Source organism: Sciurus carolinensis, chromosome 3, assembly GCF_902686445.1.
Source record: "Sciurus carolinensis chromosome 3, mSciCar1.2, whole genome shotgun sequence".
Classification (NCBI taxonomy): Eukaryota; Metazoa; Chordata; class Mammalia; order Rodentia; family Sciuridae; genus Sciurus; species Sciurus carolinensis.
In genome coordinates, this window is record NC_062215.1 from 64950692 (window position 1) to 64969849 (window position 19158).

At 34.6% G+C, this 19158-nt stretch overlaps 1 protein-coding gene across 1 annotated transcript in view; it reads right to left on the reverse strand.

Annotated features, from left to right (window-relative positions):
- Positions 1-19158, reverse strand: part of Nlk (nemo like kinase) — a 139969-nt gene that overhangs the window by 19413 nt on the left and 101398 nt on the right. The window contains exons 4-6 of the mRNA XM_047546043.1: positions 8449-8555; positions 6532-6617; positions 2992-3201 (exon numbers count right to left, since the gene is read on the reverse strand). Of these exons, the coding sequence (XP_047401999.1) occupies positions 2992-3201; positions 6532-6617; positions 8449-8555 (403 nt within the window). The remainder of the gene's footprint in view (positions 1-2991; positions 3202-6531; positions 6618-8448; positions 8556-19158) is intronic.

The following is a 19158-nucleotide window of genomic DNA, read 5'->3' on the forward strand; positions in this document are numbered from 1 at the left end:
TTTGGTGTGTGTGTGTGGTACTGGGGATGAAACCCAGGAACTCCCTACCACTGAGCTACATTCCCAGCCCTTTTTATTTTTTTATTCTGAGATAGGGTCTCACTAAGTTGCCCAGACTGGGCTTGAACTTGTGATCCTCCTGCCTCAGACTTCTGAGTTGCTGGGATGACAGGTGTGCACCGTGCCTGGCCTATTGTGTTGATGTTATGGCATCTATGATCTTTGTGGAGTTGAACTTTTCTTCTGATGGTGGTTAATAACTGTCCTTTCAAACAGTTAATGAATGGATTCTGATGCTTCAAATGGGTTCAAGCTCATGGAGGAGCTCCACAAGCCAGTAGTGTGGTTTAGTAAATACTCAAAACATTCTGACCTGAAATGAAAGATGAGCTCTTATGTTTGGACCAGTACACATCCTTTACATTCTAGTCATGCTAAAAATCTCTTACACTGGCAGAAAACTGTGGTACTTAGAAAACTATGAAACTGCATAAGGTCATACTTAGCTACCTGGGCACAACAAAAGAAAGCAATAAAATGGTCTCACATACAAATCTTCTGGTAGCAAATCATGAATTTCCTGTAGTGTTACAATTGTTCTAATTTTATAACCTAATTAACAATAACAGGAGCTTGGATTATAGCTCATTGTTGGAGCACTTGCCTAGCATGTGTGAGGCACTGTGTTCGATCCTCAGCACAGCATAAAAAAAATAAATAAAATAAAGGTACTGTGTCCATTTACAACTTCAAACAAACAAAAAACAATAACATTTCGTTCACATCCTTCTAGGATGGGAAATTCTGACCCAGAAAACACAGTTTTCTGCATTCATCTAAACCATCATTATCACTGCTATCCAGCAAAAAGGATATACTTGAGAAGCTTGCTTTCCATAAAAGTTAGATCTCTATACAAAACTTTTTGGGAAAAATGTAGAGGCAATATTTTTGGGTCTCTAACAACAACTCTAAAGGCAGAAGGAAACGACTGGTTTTGGGAAACATTCAGGAAGTTGTCTAAAATGCATTGGATCCATGGGAAACACGAAGTCTGCTCTTCAGCACTTAGGGTAGTTATTTCTCAAAGATACAGAGAAAATGCAACAGAAAAAATAACTACTTCTTGGGCTTGGGTTGTGGCTCAGTGGTAGAGAGTTTGCCTAGCCTGTATGAGGCACTGAGTTCGATCCTCAGCACCACATATGAATAAATAAATTAAATAAAGATCCATCAACTAAAAAAATTTTTAAAAAATAAAAAAATAACTACTTCTGTATTCAAGTTAGACTCTCTATTTTACATATTGATTTTTCATCCTAGAACACACTGACAATAGTATGAGTTCTACTCCAGTGCTAAAGACCTATGAATTTCTCTAGAAAATGAAATATATGAATCCCATAGTCCAATTGCAAACTTTTTTAGCATCAACCCGATTCTTGTTCAATATTTAGGATTTGAACACCTCTTTATTATTATTGTTTTTACTTAAGATTTTCTGTATAAGATATTGTCATATTCATTTTATGATAGTTTGTTATGTTCAGATATGATAATCTTATGGGTAAGTCTCTTAAAAAACTCTATTTTCTAAAGAAATTGAATAAAGTAGATATTTTCAATAGTAGTCAACATTAGATTATGTATTATATACATCTGATAATTTTTTAAATCACTAGGATCCATGTAATCTAGGATCAATCAAATTTTAATACTTCCTTGCTCAAAATGTTTCATTGGCAGGTTCCTTTTCTTTCCCTGTGATGTCATTTCCTATAGGCTCTTTGATCCTATTATCCCTCTAACATGCCATACTGCCTTTTATTATGATAGTCCTTCTGGGAACACTCTTCCCCACCACTTACTCTCTCATATTATGCAAGTGAAATGTCATCCTCTCAGAGAGTCCTTTACTGCTGCCCTACTCCCCCATCATTTTCTATTCTTAACTGGGTGTGATTTTTCATCGTAGACTATCATTACTTGGTACACTTATTTTTTGTCTTACGTGACAGTTTCACAAAGGCAGGAAATAACTTTGCCTTACTTACTGCTATATCCCTAGAATCCTGGCACACCACGACCATCATAACTAACATTTACTGAGTGCTTACTATGCGCCAAGCCTTATTTTCAGCTTTGGTATTTTATCTAACTTTCGGCTTTAGAAGTTTTTTTTTTTTTTTTAATTAAAAAGAAGGTCAGAGGGTTTAAGTAACTTGTCTGAGATGTAACTGATAGTAAATGGCAAAAGTTAGATTTTGAACCCATCCACCTGATTCCATGGTTTGGGCTCATTGCTGTTACATTATTTTCTTGCAAACAATATTGTTAAAATTTATGAATAAAAAATACTTAGGATATATCTAAGAAAAGATGTGCATTAATGAATTAGTATAAAGATAACTGAGGCAACATAAAAACATAAATGATTTCTTTTTTAGTTTATTTCCCCCCCCTGTGGTTCTGGGGAATGAACCTAGGACCTCAAGTGTGCTAAAGCATATGCTCTAAACTGAACCACACCCCTAGCCATGAATGATTTCTTAAAGCTACATTTTATAATAATGATTAGAAAATTTCTCAATGTTCAAATTTAAAGAAATCAGTAAAAATTTATATTCTAAGCACAAAATGGAAGTACATAAAGTCACCAAATACATCTTCAAGTCAGAGCCATTCAGTTAGAAAGAGAAACCCTCTAACAACTGAAGATTATACCTGTGCAAATTGCTACAGCAGCGTCTGCTGCTGTATGCATCAGTGCATGTAATAAAGGCAACACTTCCTCTAATAGGCTCATAAGTTACAAAATGAATCTTTCTGTAATCCTCAAGTTTATAACTTTCTGAATTTTAAGTGAACCTGAATTTGCTAAAAGCAAATTAGACAGTACAATGGATAAGCCCAAGACATGTGCAAGATGGTTTTTTCCTTCAACTCTGTAATAGAATTCAAAACTACTAAAGCCTTAAAGTGAAACCACACCTGCTGAATGGGACTCTGTGCCTGAAACAATATTCTTCGTCCTAGTAGTTCTGCAAAGATACATCCAACAGACCAGATGTCAATAGCATTGCTGTAATGACGGCTGCCCATTAGGATTTCCGGAGCCCGATAATACTGAGTAACAACTTCCTGAGTCATATGACGGGATTCATCTAATTCTTCCACTCTGGCCAATCCAAAATCACAAATCTAAATAAGAAAAGACAATCAAAACATTATCAGCAGACAGATACACATGGGAAACAAAAAACACAAAGAACCTTGACAGATCCCTGAACTTTGAAAAGTTTTTAATGATACAAGTAGAGTACATTGGTGTCAATATACAATCTGGTTTTATTCAAATGAGAGGGAAGAAAAGTCTCAAACTTCAATGTTTCCAAATAAAATGATATATCTTAAAAAAAATTCTTCTCATCTTCAATGTGTTCTCAACTGATAATTAAGTGAAACAAAGTAATAACACAGATAAATGCATATTTCTAGTTTTAAGGTAGAAACAAAACTATCTACTTTCAAGGTAGGCTTATAGAGGAAGGTATGATAAAAGAGGTATATCTTGAAGACTTCCTGAGTTGAGACTACTTGCCACTTTTATTTTATATGTACAATGTACAGTAAAATTTCTTTAAAGCTATGTGTTTCAAACTGAGTCCTACTGAATCCAATTCTGATGAGGTACTTCAGGAGTTCCATAAACACTTTATTCAAATTTCACACCTATTCATTTAAAATACTAATTCATACTCAAACATGTGCATGTCAAAATGCAGAATACTAATTCTACTAGGTTTGGTTCTTCATGCCATGAATATTTAAATGAGCACCTGTTATATTTCAGCAGTGTATTAGAATCTGGAGACACAGTTAATAAGAAAGACTGGCTGGGTGTATAGCTCAGTATTAAGAGTATGTGCTTAGCAAGTACAGGGCCCTGGGTTCAATTCCCAGTAACAATTAAAAAAAAAGAAAAAAAGTGACAAGTTGACAGACTGGTTAGTTTCTACAGGATCAACAAATAAATCTTTTCTATTGCTATTTAACTGAAAAGTAGCCTGAGGTTGCAAACTACCTGTTAATAAACTACAACAAGGTCACAGTAGCAACTACTACTTATCTCCAAGTATTGAGATTTTCTTGATATTGGGAAAACACTGATGATGAGATAAGATAGTAAAGATCATATAAGTTTCAGTGTTCTCTCTGATGAACTTTACAAGTCAATATTAGAAATGATAAAATAATGTTTTAAATCTGTTTTCTAAGTTGAGGTGCCAGAACTTGAAAAGGGATTCTAGAATATTTTCGAAAGTCTGAAAACTACTGCTTTAAAGAAAACAAAATTTACCTCTAATTTTTGGCGATCTCTCTTTCTGACTTGAATCAACTTTGTCTGGTCACATCAAATGAATGCATGTGTGCAAGTGGGGATGAGTCAGTATGAAGCCAACATTTAAAAAACTTAATAATGAAGAAAAAATTTCCAGACAACACAGAAAAGTCATAACAAAAAAAGTCCAAATTTATCACATCTTCCCAAAGGTTAGTGTTCAAGTAACATATAATATTTTTAAAACATTTATTACTAGGTCATGATTTTCTAGGATATCTTTAAAAACAAAACCAAACCAAAAGTAAGAACTTAAATTATTTCTTGCATTTGCATTTTAGGAGAAAACCCAACCAACTACCCAATGAAAAATGTCTTCTATTATAAAGCAAATCACTTTAAAAACAGCCTGATCCAGAGTCCTTTTTTTCTGTTTTTTTTTTTTTTTTGTTAGCAAGTGGAAGACAATCTGAACCTAAAGTAAGAAACTTACAATGATCAAATAACTAAAAATATACTGAGGATTTCCAGCAAAATTATCTAACTTTGCTTAATAGGAAACAAAATATGAATAGAAGCCATGCATAGTGGTACATCCCTGTAATTCCAGAGACTCAGAAAGCTGAGGCAGGAGAATTCCAAGTTCAAGACCTGGGCAACATAATGAGACTTTGTCTCACGATGAAATAAAAAGGGCTCTGGATGTAGCTCAGTGGTATAGCACTCTTGCATTCAATCCCTAGCACCTCCCCACTCCAAGATAGAGACTAATTTAAAGAAAATGTTTTGTTATAATTATCTTCAATTAATTTGTATATTTGAGAGAACAGAAGTAATGTCTATAGCTTTATACTTTACTGTGGCTTTTTAAAAGGAAGCCTCTAGGATGAGTCAAAGGAGCAGAACAAAATTTCAATTTGTTCTGATCTGTGTTGTGTATTCATAAATGACATTCTCCTTTAGTTACCCACTTATGTAGCCAGAGGTTACAATGCCATAATAGATGACTTGTAAAATGGACTTCAAGCAGTTAATAGCATCAGGCATGACAGGTTTTATACAAAAATCCTCTGTAAAGGCTTCCAACCAAAAATCCAAATAAGAAGAAACTAGTTTGTCACATGACTGATTTGGTATGAATAAGACAAAGAATTCCTAACTATAAAGTTTTTAATGTGTTTTATTGTTTAATTGGAAAAGGATAAACTAAAACTACTGCCATTTTTGAGGAAAATATGAAAAACTGTTTTTTAACTCTCTAGAGTTAAAGGAAGAACTCTTCAAGGCTATAATGAATTTTCATTCATAGGCACTACAACCCACTGTCTTTTAAAGAGAATTGACTCACAGTTCAAAGAAAGCACCTAAATTCTTTAAAAAATGCAATTTATTTCTACATTTAAAATTGTTAATGCTTGGTTTAACTGTCAACAACCTAAGTAATAACAATATTTTGATTACTTTTAAATAGGTAACATTTAAATGATGGTTCTCCATTTCAAACGTATCACTGAAATGGTAAAAATAATTACTGTAGACTAAAGTACCATACAGTACTGTACCCACTCAAGAAATAAATGAAATTTTTATTTGATTACACAGAGATGACACAGCTCTCTAAAAAAGCCCTTATCTCTAATTTCTGTGAGGAAAAATATGGTAGACCTCTCATTATTCAGGAGACCTGCCAATATATATCTGTATTAGAAGTAGGGAAATGCACAAATGTGGATCTTGCTATTTGTGAGCCTCTATAACAAAGGACAATGGAAAGTGGGACTAGGGAGAGAATTAAACTTCATGCTTTCTGGAGTGCTAAATATAATCAACCCTGTAATCCATTCCACTTCAGGGGAATAACTGAGGATTGGCTATGATAAATTGAGGAAATACACTTGATAGGTGCATAAACCTTTTTGTGGTCTAGCATTTTCACTTTTAAACATATTTCTGCTTCCTACTTTGCTACCTCAGTCAAACAGTATACAGAACTGTTAGCTGTGCAAAAATGTAGACAGTCTTCCTAAAGGCCCTATTTCACTCTCATCTAAATAGAATCTAGAACAGTCTTCTAATATTTTTTCTGATATACACTTTCTTTAACAATGGAACAATATCACAAGATGTCAACTTCTCTATTATCCACTATAATTCTAAATTCAGTGTTTTTAAAAACTGAAAAAAGATACCTTAAGAACACAGTTGCTGTTCACAAGAAGATTCCCTGGCTTAATGTCTCGATGTAAAATGCCAGCTGAATGGAGATATTTCAAACCTGAAATAATGAACAGATTTAATTGCAGATGTTTAATTCCTTTTAGTCAACCAATGATTCTGGATAAACCTTAGAAGGTTACAGAGTAGAGGATTTAAAATTGTTCCCTAAATAACAGCATAGTGAATACTATTAAAAGTTTGACTTAGTCCTCTTTCAAAAAACCCATTTTGCTACAGTAAAACCATGCATACTCCAAGATGTCTATAATTTAATATAGTACATAGATTTAAACACAGATAAGCCTCTCAGATCCCTGAGTTAAGAATGACCATACCAATATCCTTGAATTGTTTATCCTTGTGGCCACTGAAGTTCCACTACTGATTTTAACCTGTGATTCTGAACCTACTTCAACAAAATAATTTCCATTAATCAACAGGGAGTCTTTCCCAGGACAGATTTTTCACTGATATGACAAAATTGAGGAGCTTGTTCATATGTGTCAGTAGTATTCTCTACTACTGAGAATCAAGAGGGTAATCACTTTTTTTTTTTAATATACATTTTTTGGTTGTTGATGGATCTTTATTTTCTTTAATTATATGTGGTGCTGAGAATCAAACCCAGTGCCTCACACATGCTGGGCAAGTGCTCTACCACTGAGCCACAACCCTAGCATCCAGATAATCACTTTTTAAATAATTTTGACATCTTAAAAGATTGGGGCTTTCACTCTGCTAAAAGTCACAGCCTCAAGGTTAAGTCTTTTTTTTTAATGAGATGTAGCAAACCATATATTTCCGTAAGTATTAAAACAGCCAATAATCTTCTCCATTTCCTTCTACCACAGAATACCAACAAATCTATAGGAGGTGAACTTTCTAGTTTAAATATTGCTTATGCATTTTAATTCTTTTAGCAGATGCTTTTCAGTCTCTTTAAAGAAACACTTAAATCTATGAAAAATGTATTTTACTAGGTAAGAAAGCTGTTTCAGCTTTAAATAATTCTTCATTTGTAACAGCAAATTCTGAAGGACATAATTGATGGCAGAAGCGGCATCTGTCATGTTGATCTATATAATTTCTTAGTTAAGTCTGTGCTCTTTCTTTCTTTCTTTCTTTTCTTTTTCTTTTTCTTTCTTTCTTTCTTTTTTTAAAAAACTACCAGGGATTGAATCCAGGGGCACTTAACCACTGAGTCACATCCCCAGCCCTTACTTGTATTTTATTTGGAGACAGGGTCTTGCTGAGTTGCTTAGGGCCTTGCTAAGTTGCTGAGGCTGGCTTTGAACTCACGATCCTCCTGCCTCAGCTTCCTGAGTCACAAGGATTACAGGCATCTGCCAGTGTGCCTGGCTAAGTCCATGCTCTGAAAGAGCCATTCTGGAATTACTTAGCTGGCTTTTTCTATTAGTCTCCTCTTTCTGCTTTGGTTTTAAGGTCATTTTGTTTGTCTAGAGTTGGACTCAGTATGCCAACCAACACCCTGACAGGTACACCTACTGTTGGCCTGCAAGATGCATTTCATCCATAAGAATACAGTCCTTTTTAAATTTACTCATCTGGTACCATATACTCCTACTCTGTAGAGAATTAAAGCCTGCTTAAGTGGATTTGTGACAAACCACTCTGCTTATTTGCTTTCCTAGATTAACTCAATCAATTGCTCAGTGAATTTCAATGGGCCTTCTCTTCCATCATGAAAATAAGAACTATTTGCCATTATGTAATATCGAATAAAAAAATGATGAAATACATTTTGGTCCACAAGAAAAGATCATTAGGAAAGAAGAAAGTCTTGGAAGGCCAAATTAAAGTTCAAATGAACAGTAAAACATTTCATTTATGCCATGACATTGCCATTTTCTTCACGAAGAAAACCTTACCTCGCAAAATCTGATAAAGAAAAACTTTGACATGATCTGAGCTGAGTGGTTGAGGAGAGACGATAATTTTATGTAGATCACTCTGCATCAATTCTGTGACAACATATCTTAAGGTTTTAAGTTAAGGATAGTTCAGAGAATTCAGCCCTTGATCCCCTCAAAGCAGTCATCAGATCTAAAGGTAACTGCCTTTCCAAGGCTAGAAAAGTTTAAGAAAAAAAGCTTCTAGTACAATGGAGGTGAGAATTGATCCTTTACAAGATAAAACACTGACAAAATTAAAAGAATTTACATGTTTAAAAGTTAGCAGAAGTAAACAACCAAATGGTTGACTTATAAAAAGCATCATAAAAGAAAATACCAAAGGTAAACATTTGAAATGACAGGCCAGGAAAAGTGCGAAGACTAGTCTCAAGGTCTATTCAGAAATGTAACTGGAGCATCCTTTGAATTCAAACAAAAGGGGGTTTGGTAATCTCATCCTAGACCACCATGGAAAAAGATCACAACCCATCCACTGACTATTGCTTAACTTACTTTATAAAGTTTTGCAAAAAGAAGCAAAATGGTTAGTCTGAATCCAAGACTCGCCACACTCTGAACAAATTAATTTTTATTATTTAACTCTGTATAAGTTTATGAAACCTCCTTACAAAATTTCAAGATTCTTATGCTTTGTACTCAGTTGTATTCTCGGGGTTTTTTTAATCAACACATGGCAGATGATTTGAGAAACTGGGGAACCATGGAAATGTGGAATTCAAAACTCCTGCAAAGCACATGGATGTTACAGATATTAAGGAATCAACTTTTGCTGTATCTAGAATAGAATATATCCATGTCTTACCCTGCCTGAAGTTCAAAACGCATTAAAAGTTTAGATGAATTTTATGATTTAACTATAACCATCCTTAAGACAATTTCCAATTTAAAAGTTTTAGCAAACATAAGTACAAAAAGGGACAACTTGGGAGCAGGGAGAATTAATAATAGCATTTGACACAAAAGAGTGAAAATCCTTTCTCCTTGAGACATTTTTTTTCAAATGTCTTTTTAGGATACCAAATGTCTTTCCTTCTCCATCATTGTTAGCTGTTTCTATCTCTTTTGTTAGTGTTCCTTTCTTTTCCAACTAAATGTTGAAATGCCCCAGGGATTGGTTCTTGGTCCTCTTCTCTATTCACACTCAACTTCTTGGGTATTTGATTTCAGTTCCATTATCTTAACATGAGGAAGTTGCTCACACCACCAACCACAAACTTTGGAGTCATCCTTGATATTTGTCCCTCTCAAAATTCTGTTGATTTTACCTTCAAAATTTAGCTACAATTTGGGTACTTCTTAATATGTCTACTGTTATCACTCTGGCCCAGATTTCTAAAATACAGAATGATCAAAATAAATTTTTTTACTGTTTTATTTGTGCCTACACACTGGCATTTACTGTATAATACAGAAAATATGGCTGGGCAGGGTGGCACATATCTGTAATCCCAGCAGCTTGGGAGGCTGAGGCAGAGGATTCCAAATTCAAAGCCAGCCTCAGCAACTAAGTGAGACCCTGCCTCAAAATAAAAAATAAAAAGGGCTAAAAGGGCTAGGGATGTGGCTCAAGGTTAGGTTCCCCAGGATTCAATCCTTGTTATCAAGAGTTGGGGGGTGGTGGTTTCAGGCTTCTACATGCTTACATATTTTAGTCTCAGGTTTTATCATCCATGTTCTTTCCAAAGAAGTATATTTTGCCTCGTAATGAAACTGAGACAATGTGATTTGACATGTAGAATTTCCTTATGGGACAGTTTTCAGTGACAAGTTAGAATTATCCCATAAAATGATATTAGCAGGGTTATATTGAGTTTTTCTTTTTATTCAATGTTTTCTTATAAGAATTTTCAAACATACAGAAAATTTGAAGGAATTAAACAGTGATCACCCATATACATACCAACCACATAGCATCTTAATATTTTGCTATAACTGTTCTATCACACATCCATCAATTCATTTAATTTTTTTGATGTATTTCACAGAATAATATTTTGGGTTCAAATTGTGTCACTATTCTGCAAAAGCTTTCCATCTCATTTTCAGTAAAAACCAAAGTCTTTCAAAGTCCATAGAGGGTCAAAGTGATCTGACCTTCTTTTCTGACATCCTCTCCTATCACTTTTCTCCTGGCTATTCTTTGGATGTGCCAGACACATTCCAACCTTAGACTTTGCTCTAGCTGTTCCCTTCGCAAGTACTGTACTTCCCAACACCTACTTATCCCTTACATCTTTTACCTCCTCTGCAGTTTTACTTAAGCCTTATCTTTCAAATAATACCTACCTTGATCAATCTAATACTGAAACCTGTACTTCCTACCCAACTGTTACCTCCTTGCACAGCTCTCCTTTTTTCCCCTTAGTGCTTATCATCCTATATAATTTACTTCTTATGTTTATTGTTTGTTCTATTCAACCGTGCTCCATGAAGGCAAGGAATTTTGTCTGTTTTGTTTACAAGTCTATCCCAAACTGTCAGGATGGTGCCTGCACGTAGTAAACTCCTATAAACATTTACTGAATGAATGAGCTAATGTATATTGAGCACCTAATAGGTACCAGGCATACTACTAATTATTTTAAATATATTATCTCATCTAATTTTATGGCAGGCTGGGCATGTAGCTCAGTGGCAGAGCATTTGTCCCACGTACAAAGTCCTAGATTTAATTCCCAGCACAGAAAAATAAAAAACAAAAACAAACTTTCATTTAATTTTGATGGTAACCCTACAAAGTAGGTAGTAGCATCTCCAATTTACAAATGAGGAAAGTTAGGCTAACAGAGCAAGTAACCTGCCTAACTAATGTTACAAAGTGGTGATGTTTAGATTTGACTGTATCTAAAATTGCTTCAATGGCTATCCATAAGTTTGGATTTATCTTTTCTTCTTTTTGAATAACATTGAAAAAAAGCTGTTATAAAATAAACTAAATGTTTACTGTGTTCCTTCAGAATTTCAGCTGAAAAATGCAGAAGCAGTAGAACTGGGCGGGGGATCACCATTCTGCAACTTCTGTGAAATCACTGATCTAGCACTATTAATAGCTAGGAAAGCCACTTGAAAGGGATGAGGACAAGCCTGATAGCAACTCAATCCACCACTCAATTTTAGCATCACTTAATGTGGGACAAAATATTATGTCTTTGTGATATGCACACCACTGACTACAAAGTGTTCATGCCTAAAAAAAAGTCCAATTTGAGTAAAATCTGTCCTCTAGCTCTGGTTACCAGTTTATTAGAAATACAGGGAATAAAAAACCAGGATACCATGAAGAAGCAAACAGACAAACACTATATGGATCATTCTTCAGGAAATATTTCTCAACAAGTCAAAGACCCCTCCCCTAAAGTGTGAGTGATAGGTGGGAGGGGAAATGAAGTCAGTCAGGAATGTCTGGGATAAAGGAGACTCAAGAGATATAATAACCAAATGCAAATTTGTGGACTTTGTTTAGATTCTGATTCAGAGAGATCTTTAAGGCAACCTGAACAGATATGAAGGAACAAGCTAATTTTAATAGACATGATAATGGCATACTGCTTATGTTTTGGAAGTTCTTATCAGTAATGCATATTTAAGTATTTACAGGTGCAATAATGTGATGTTTGGGATGTAATTTAAAAGACTTCAGCTCTCCCCCTCAAAAAAGGAGGCATAAGGAGAGAGAGAAAATGAGATTGGCAAAATGATCAGTATCACTGAAGCTGAGCATTTCAGAATTATTACACTATTGTCTCTACTCAAATTTCCATAATAGTTTTAAATTTTATTGTAGAAAACTGGGGAAGTACAAAGAAACGTAAGAATATAAAAACTACCCAGATCATTATCTTTTTGAACTAAACAACAACATTTTGATGAAAATATGTATCTACATAAATGTATACTTAAAATAAAATTGGGCTTATGATATATACATGGCTTTGCTGTATATTTCTTTAGTGTAATAAAATATAAACAAATAAGTTAAAGATAAGGGAAGTTTCTCATTAAATAAAGCAGGATTTTATCCAGAGTTCTAAAGCTTAGATATAATTAATTTAACCAATCCACCACTGTTAAAAATAAAGTTATTAATAGGGCCTGGTGGCACATGCCTGTAATCACAGTGACTTGGGAGGTTGAGAGGAGATCACAAGTTCAAGGCCAGCCTCAGCAACATAGCAAAACTCTCAAAAACTTAGTGAGACCCTGTCTCAAAATTCAAAAATTTCAAAAAGAGCTTGGGATGTGGATCAGTGGTAAAGTGCCTCTGGGTTCAATCCCCAGTATCGACAACAACAAAAGCAACAACAAACAAACAAAAAACTCTAAGTTATTTCTATTTTTTTCCCAATTTTAAATAACCCTGGGCTAAAATCCTGTACATATAACTTTATGTGAATCTCACTATTTCCTAATGATTGATTCCTGAAGTGGATGGTATCACAGAATAATTGTATATTCTTTATTTTTCGGGTCTCTTTAATTTTTTTACTATATACTTTATTAAATTTAAAATACCATTGTATTACATAATCTTTTATGACTTAGAGTGCTATTTAGATTTTTTTTAATGTAATTTGTCATGAGGTGAGTAATCTCCCTACTACTAGATGTTTAGACTACTAGTGTTTCATTATAATGTAGCAGTTAGCGCTTTATGGTATTGCATTATGAGTGAACTTTAATTATGTGTAGATACTCTCTCTTGGTTAATACATTACTCCAGAAAAGAGCCCTCAATCTTCTGTCTTAGGAGGTATAGGCCAGGTTGCCAGGGTTCTGTGTGAGTGGGGCTGGGAGTCAGAGAAACCACAGCCTAACATGCTGCCTCCACGTAATAAACCTTCAGTCTTCTGCAAGGTAGGGTAAGGAAAGATGGGGGCATTCTACAACATCCAACACAGGTGTGTAACCAAGTCTGTGTTCAGAACCACCTGCACCCCTACTTTCTGAGACACCTGAGGCCTCCAATTTCTGAGCCTTTTTGATGTTCTGTAGCGAGAATCAAGCTGTTTCTGGTTCTCACCACTGCCACCTTAGATGTTTGCCCCTTCTGGTTTGAATTTTTATTCTTTACTGACATTTTAGGAGGACCATAGGGAGTAGTGGAAGTAAAGATTTGTGGTCTTATGACTGTGTTTGCAGGTTGAAAACCATTTACAGGTATACTGGCCACATGTTTGCATGAGCATGAGTGATGGAAAAAGAGAAAAGTGAGAGTGAGGGCAAAATGTTGTCCTTTGCTCAATTTTATACTGGGATGATAATATGCTTCCCATATTAAGTAAGATAGTAACAATCTTGTATATACTAAAAAAAAAAAAAAAAATCCCATGAAGAAATCTTAATTACAGGATATAGACAAGAAAACAGTTCTATTTGCACCATTAAGACTCAATCAGAAGATCCAATATTTTTGAGTTGTACTGGTTCCAGAAATCTTAAGGGACAAAAGCAAGGGAACATTACATAGAAAATAGAACAAAACAAAACAACAAAAACAAATGGAAAAACTTCACAAGTGCCATTACTTTACCAAGTGTTGTTCTCATAGTTTGAATGCTTAGGTCCCCCCAGAACCCATAGGTTGAAATCTTAACCCCCAAGATGATAGTATTAGGAGGTGGAGCTTTTGGGAGGGATTAGGTTATGAGGGCAGAGCCTTTAAGAATGGCATTAATGCTGCTACAAAAGAGATCCAAGGAAGCTCGTTAGTGCTTTCCACTATTTTAGGTTATAATGAAAAGACTATAAGGACAGAAAGTGGGTCCTTGGAAGATAGCCAAATCTGCTAGTGTCTTAATTTTGGACTTCCCAGCCTCTATAACTCTGAGAAACAAATTTCTGTTGTTTATAAGTTACTCAGTTTATAGTATTGTTTTTGTTATTTTTTTACAGCAGCCCAAATGGACTAAGAGAGTTGTCAACTTGAGGTTTTATTCATGAAAAAAAAAAAAAAAAAAGTCCTAAAGAGAGTAAGAAGCATTCATCTGTATGAGATATCAGTCCTACCTACTTAGTTTACTGACAGTATTTTGCTCCTGCCAGCACTGAAAAGTTCTTGCATGGCTATGAAGAGCAGGTTATATGCTATCTGCCTCACATATCTACAAAATTGGCAGCCAAGTTGCAATGTCAGAATCTTTGGTGTTAGTAGTGACAGCTGGTATGCATGCAAGCACCAGAGAGAAAACATTATAATTTTCAAGTTATCAGGTTGAATTCATAGAGCTGGCACTTTGAAAAATCTTGCTTTGATTTATAAAAGGAGCAAATTGAAACAAAATCCAAATACAGAGAATAAGTATGAAATGTCATATTCTTTCCTCCAACAGTGACTACATTTTCAAAGAAAGGAGTAAACGGAAAACTTTGACTGGAACAGGTACTGTTCTAGCCAGATATTGTATAATGAATTACTTATTTTAGAAAAATTTCATCATTTCACTTAGCATGATAAAATGTATCAGGTTAGGATGTTGTTCATCCTAGATCTTATGAATTTGAATGGACAAATTGGACTATTTTGTGATCAACAACAATTTCATATAGTTCACCCTAACACAAAGCAAAAGTATTGTCAGATATTAAAAAAATTGAAAAGTGAAGCTTTCAAAATCAATATGGAGCATGATTTCAAGTAAGTCAATTCCTCCACATTAAGACCATATACACGTGCATATTTCTCACAAAATACAAACCAGCTGGTGTTTCCTCTGCTAAGCACAAATTCCTACATCATCATGTCATTGTCTTCAGGAAACATGAACTTGAAAAACATTTCATTCAACCTTCTATTAAAACATTTAAGAAAGAAGAGTTTTTTTTTTTTTAATGCTACTTTCATATCTCTGCTTCTTGAAAAGATGACAGGTTGGATTAAAAAAGAATAGGATTAGGTTAATAAACTCCTATTAAACAAGAAAGTCTAGAGCAAAAACACAGAGCTCTTGTGTACCTTTACCATTTTCTATCTATCTTTGTTCAGAAATGTTTTCCTCTCCTAAACACAAAGGACTGAACAATTTTAAATAGTCTTTTAAAAAAATGATTAAAACAGTCACTTCACAGAGAGTAAGTCTTGTCCTGCTTTAGTTTAGAAAAGTAAAGTTTTGGGGGAAATATACTTTTCATTCTATAAATGGAACATTTTTTCTTCATAGAAAACAACCCAACAACCAGGACAAAGTTTTAAATATTTCTTTGGAAAATATAATTTCTGAATTTGAAAATTTAGCACTATATCTGCAAAAATTTAGAGGCATCACAGACCATTTTATGATAAGGTTTTTGCTTTGCTGTAGCACAAATCCTCTGAAGTCTCAATCCCCAGCATAATGTCTCCCAGATGTCTCAACTAGTTGCCATGCCAACTATAGCAGCTTAAATTAAATGAGGGCCTGAAAAGGCACCTGCATCACTTCAGGTCTGTTGCGCATTAAATAAAGCTCTCTTGACAGGGACTCAGAGGTGCCATTAACTTGAACAGCATCTATCTGATTATTGTTTCTGAGTAATTTAATGAGGGTCTCTATACAAGAGTAAAAACAGGGTGCTCTTTCCCTCTACTTTCCTTCTAAATGGGATAGCCTCTCCAACAGCTGGTGTACCTACTGGGTCAATGACTTTGCCATGGTCTTTTAAGTTACCACTGGGTGAAGATAAACTATAGAACCAAAGTTAGGTCTTTTAAGGAGAATATTAGCAGATTAACTATTTCCCCTATTAAAACTCATCATTAAAAATATGATCATTAAAAGCACACTGTGCAAGGTATGCCAACCTCAAAGTGATTTGAACAGCCCTGTTATAAAATAAATTGCTGCTGATTGCAGCAATTAGTTAAGTAGCTCCATGAAATATGAATTTCAAAATGTACTGATTTGCTTCAGAAAAACGATGATGCAAATGAATAATTACAAATGTACTGAGGAGGAGACATGGCAGCTCAGGTGCTCAAGAAAAACAGTGTCTCTATTGCTTTAAAAAGTTAATTTAACTAACATTTCAAGGTTTCTTCACTGCTTTCTCAAATATTAGTTACTGGAGAACATCATTAATAGGAGTACAAACTTGTGCTAGAGAGGTTATGCAATTTACCAAAGGTCACATTCCCAGGCAGTTAAAGCCAGGACTAGCTTCTAGTCCTGTGCTTTCTCAATCCCTCAAGCTGCTTCCCATTGGAACTTGCCTTTATGAGTCTACCATTCCCATCTCTTAACCAAATATCATAGTGTGCAATTACTTTGAAATACAGAATAGCTGAATTCCACACTTTTAATTATGGGTTATGAGGAAAGGAAAAAGTATGTTAACTTTTTTTTGGAAGCTACTCTATGACTCTTTACAAGTCATCTCATTTAATCCTCATGATACTCTAATTTGTAAGTATTCCGTATTTACAAATTAAACACATTGAAGACGAAAGAGGTTAAGATGTTTGACACAGCACTTGGATTCAAACCTTGGTTGGAATGATTCTGAAGTGTGACCTGTTATTTTTCCAGTGAAGGAATGTCAGGTTAACAGGCCCAATAATTATGATACCCCTTTTGCCAATGACTGAAGAAATACAAAGGCTATAAGAATTATAAGCAAGTTTTTCTAGTTCTCTATCTCTTTGCCTCAGTCTCTTTTTACTTCCGGAGTATTCACTTCCTTCAAGTCTTATTCCTTTTACCCTTCTTTTAATTTGATAGTTCAAGAAACATTTTCCCTGTATTTATGAATTATTTATGGTTAAGCAGTTTCATATTTCCTATTATTTTGTTAAACATGAGATGAGATAAACTTTTAAAAATCAGTGTGTGTGTGTATATAAAAGGGACAAGGGAGTTCAGGGCTTTTTTTTTTTTTCTTTTTTAAACTTGTGATTAATCCCAGGGACAGTACTGCTGAGCTACATCCCCAGCCCTTTATTTATCTTGGGACAGGATCTCCCTAAGTTGCTGACCTCAAACCTATGATCTTCCAGCCTTGGCTTCCCAAGTTGTTTGGATTATAGATGTGAACCACCACTCCTGGCAAGGCTCATTTTTTTGTGTGTGGTAGTGTAGAATGGCTGAGCTAATGGTCCTTGATAGGAAAATGGGATTTTTTTCCCCCTGAATTAGAGACTGCTGGAAATATAGGACAGGCCGTGGATGACATGTAAAAGTTGAAAATATGTTTGGGAATCATTAGATACAACAAGAAAGAAATAACAACCCCTACTTTCTATTAAATGAACTTTGTTTCAGGTAAAGCATTAGTTTTGCTTTGGGTTATAATCTTATTTTTCTTTGCAAATAACTTTTTTCTCATATTAATTTTTCATTTTTCTTTCTTTAATTAAAAAATCTGGATATTAATAATATATAAGCACATTACCATAAATAGACTGTAAGTTCAACCTTCATGGCATGAGATTGTTTAAAATAGTGCACAAGAGTGTCAAAAGCTGAGTTGTTAGTAGAGAGTGCCCAAATATAAACAGGATAGTACTGCCAGACTCCCAAGAAGATGGCTTAGGAAGAAAATGTCTTCATGGAGGACAGTATTAGGGGCAGGAAAAAGCAAAAAATAGAGGGCCTTCTGAGGATCAAAGAAATGAGATGGGAATACACTGATACAAGAAAGGCAGAGGAAAAAAAAAAGAAGAGTTTTTAGGATTAAAGTCAGGTTTGTATGGTAATTTTTTTTGCAAAAAAAAAAAAAAAATTATGGGTAAGGAGACTAGGAAACTAATCTAAGGCCTGACAGTCAACTACACCTCAATGTTAAGCCTCCTATGACCTCTTGCTACAATTAAAACAAATCTGAACTATGATCAATATTTGTTTAACCTACCTCAATGGTACTGCATCTATTTTAGGAATTTAAGAATGTAGGATAATCAGCCTCACACCAGAAATCCTGACCACCTCAACTGTCAAAGACAATTCTGCAGAAAAAGCTACACAGTCACCACAGAAACAAAATGCTTGACATCAAATTCTGACCTTCAATTATGAGTAAGATGATTGAGTACTTTCTGTTTTTAGGAAGTCATGATTACTCAAGCAGTGTCAGAGGCTGTAGGACTGATGCCAACAGAATCTTTGTTTAACCATCATCATTAGCATCAATAAATACTGACTGGGTACCAAGTGGGTGTAGAGAGAAAGCTAACTCAATGACAAGACAGAGAAAAAAGATGAATGCAAGACAACAGTCAAGGGGTTAGAAAAAGAGTGACATTGATCTATAAAAATCAAGTAGAGAAGACAAAGGAAACAAAACTATTTTAATATACAAGGACACAGAAGCTTGACTGGAAAAGAAAAAGGGCTGATATTTATTCAACGCTTTGTATGTGTTAGGCATCAGTTTTAAATTTATTTTGCCTCATCAACTCCTAGTTATTCTAAGAAGTAAGTCCTATTATGATCTCCATTATACAAAGGAGCAAAGGTTTAGAAAGGTGAAGGAACTAGTTGAAGGTATGCTAGTATGTAAAAAAGGTGGCACTAGATCCCAGTCCTTGTTTTTAATCTGTTCCTTTGAAAGAAAGTAAAACCTCAAAAATCTAAAACTACAGAAAAAAGGTAAAAACAAATAGTTCTACTTCAAAAGGGAGAAGGCCTGGAAAGTTGTTTTTTTTTTTTTTTTTTTTTTTTTTTTTTTTTTTTTAAATGAGGAGTTAAATGGATT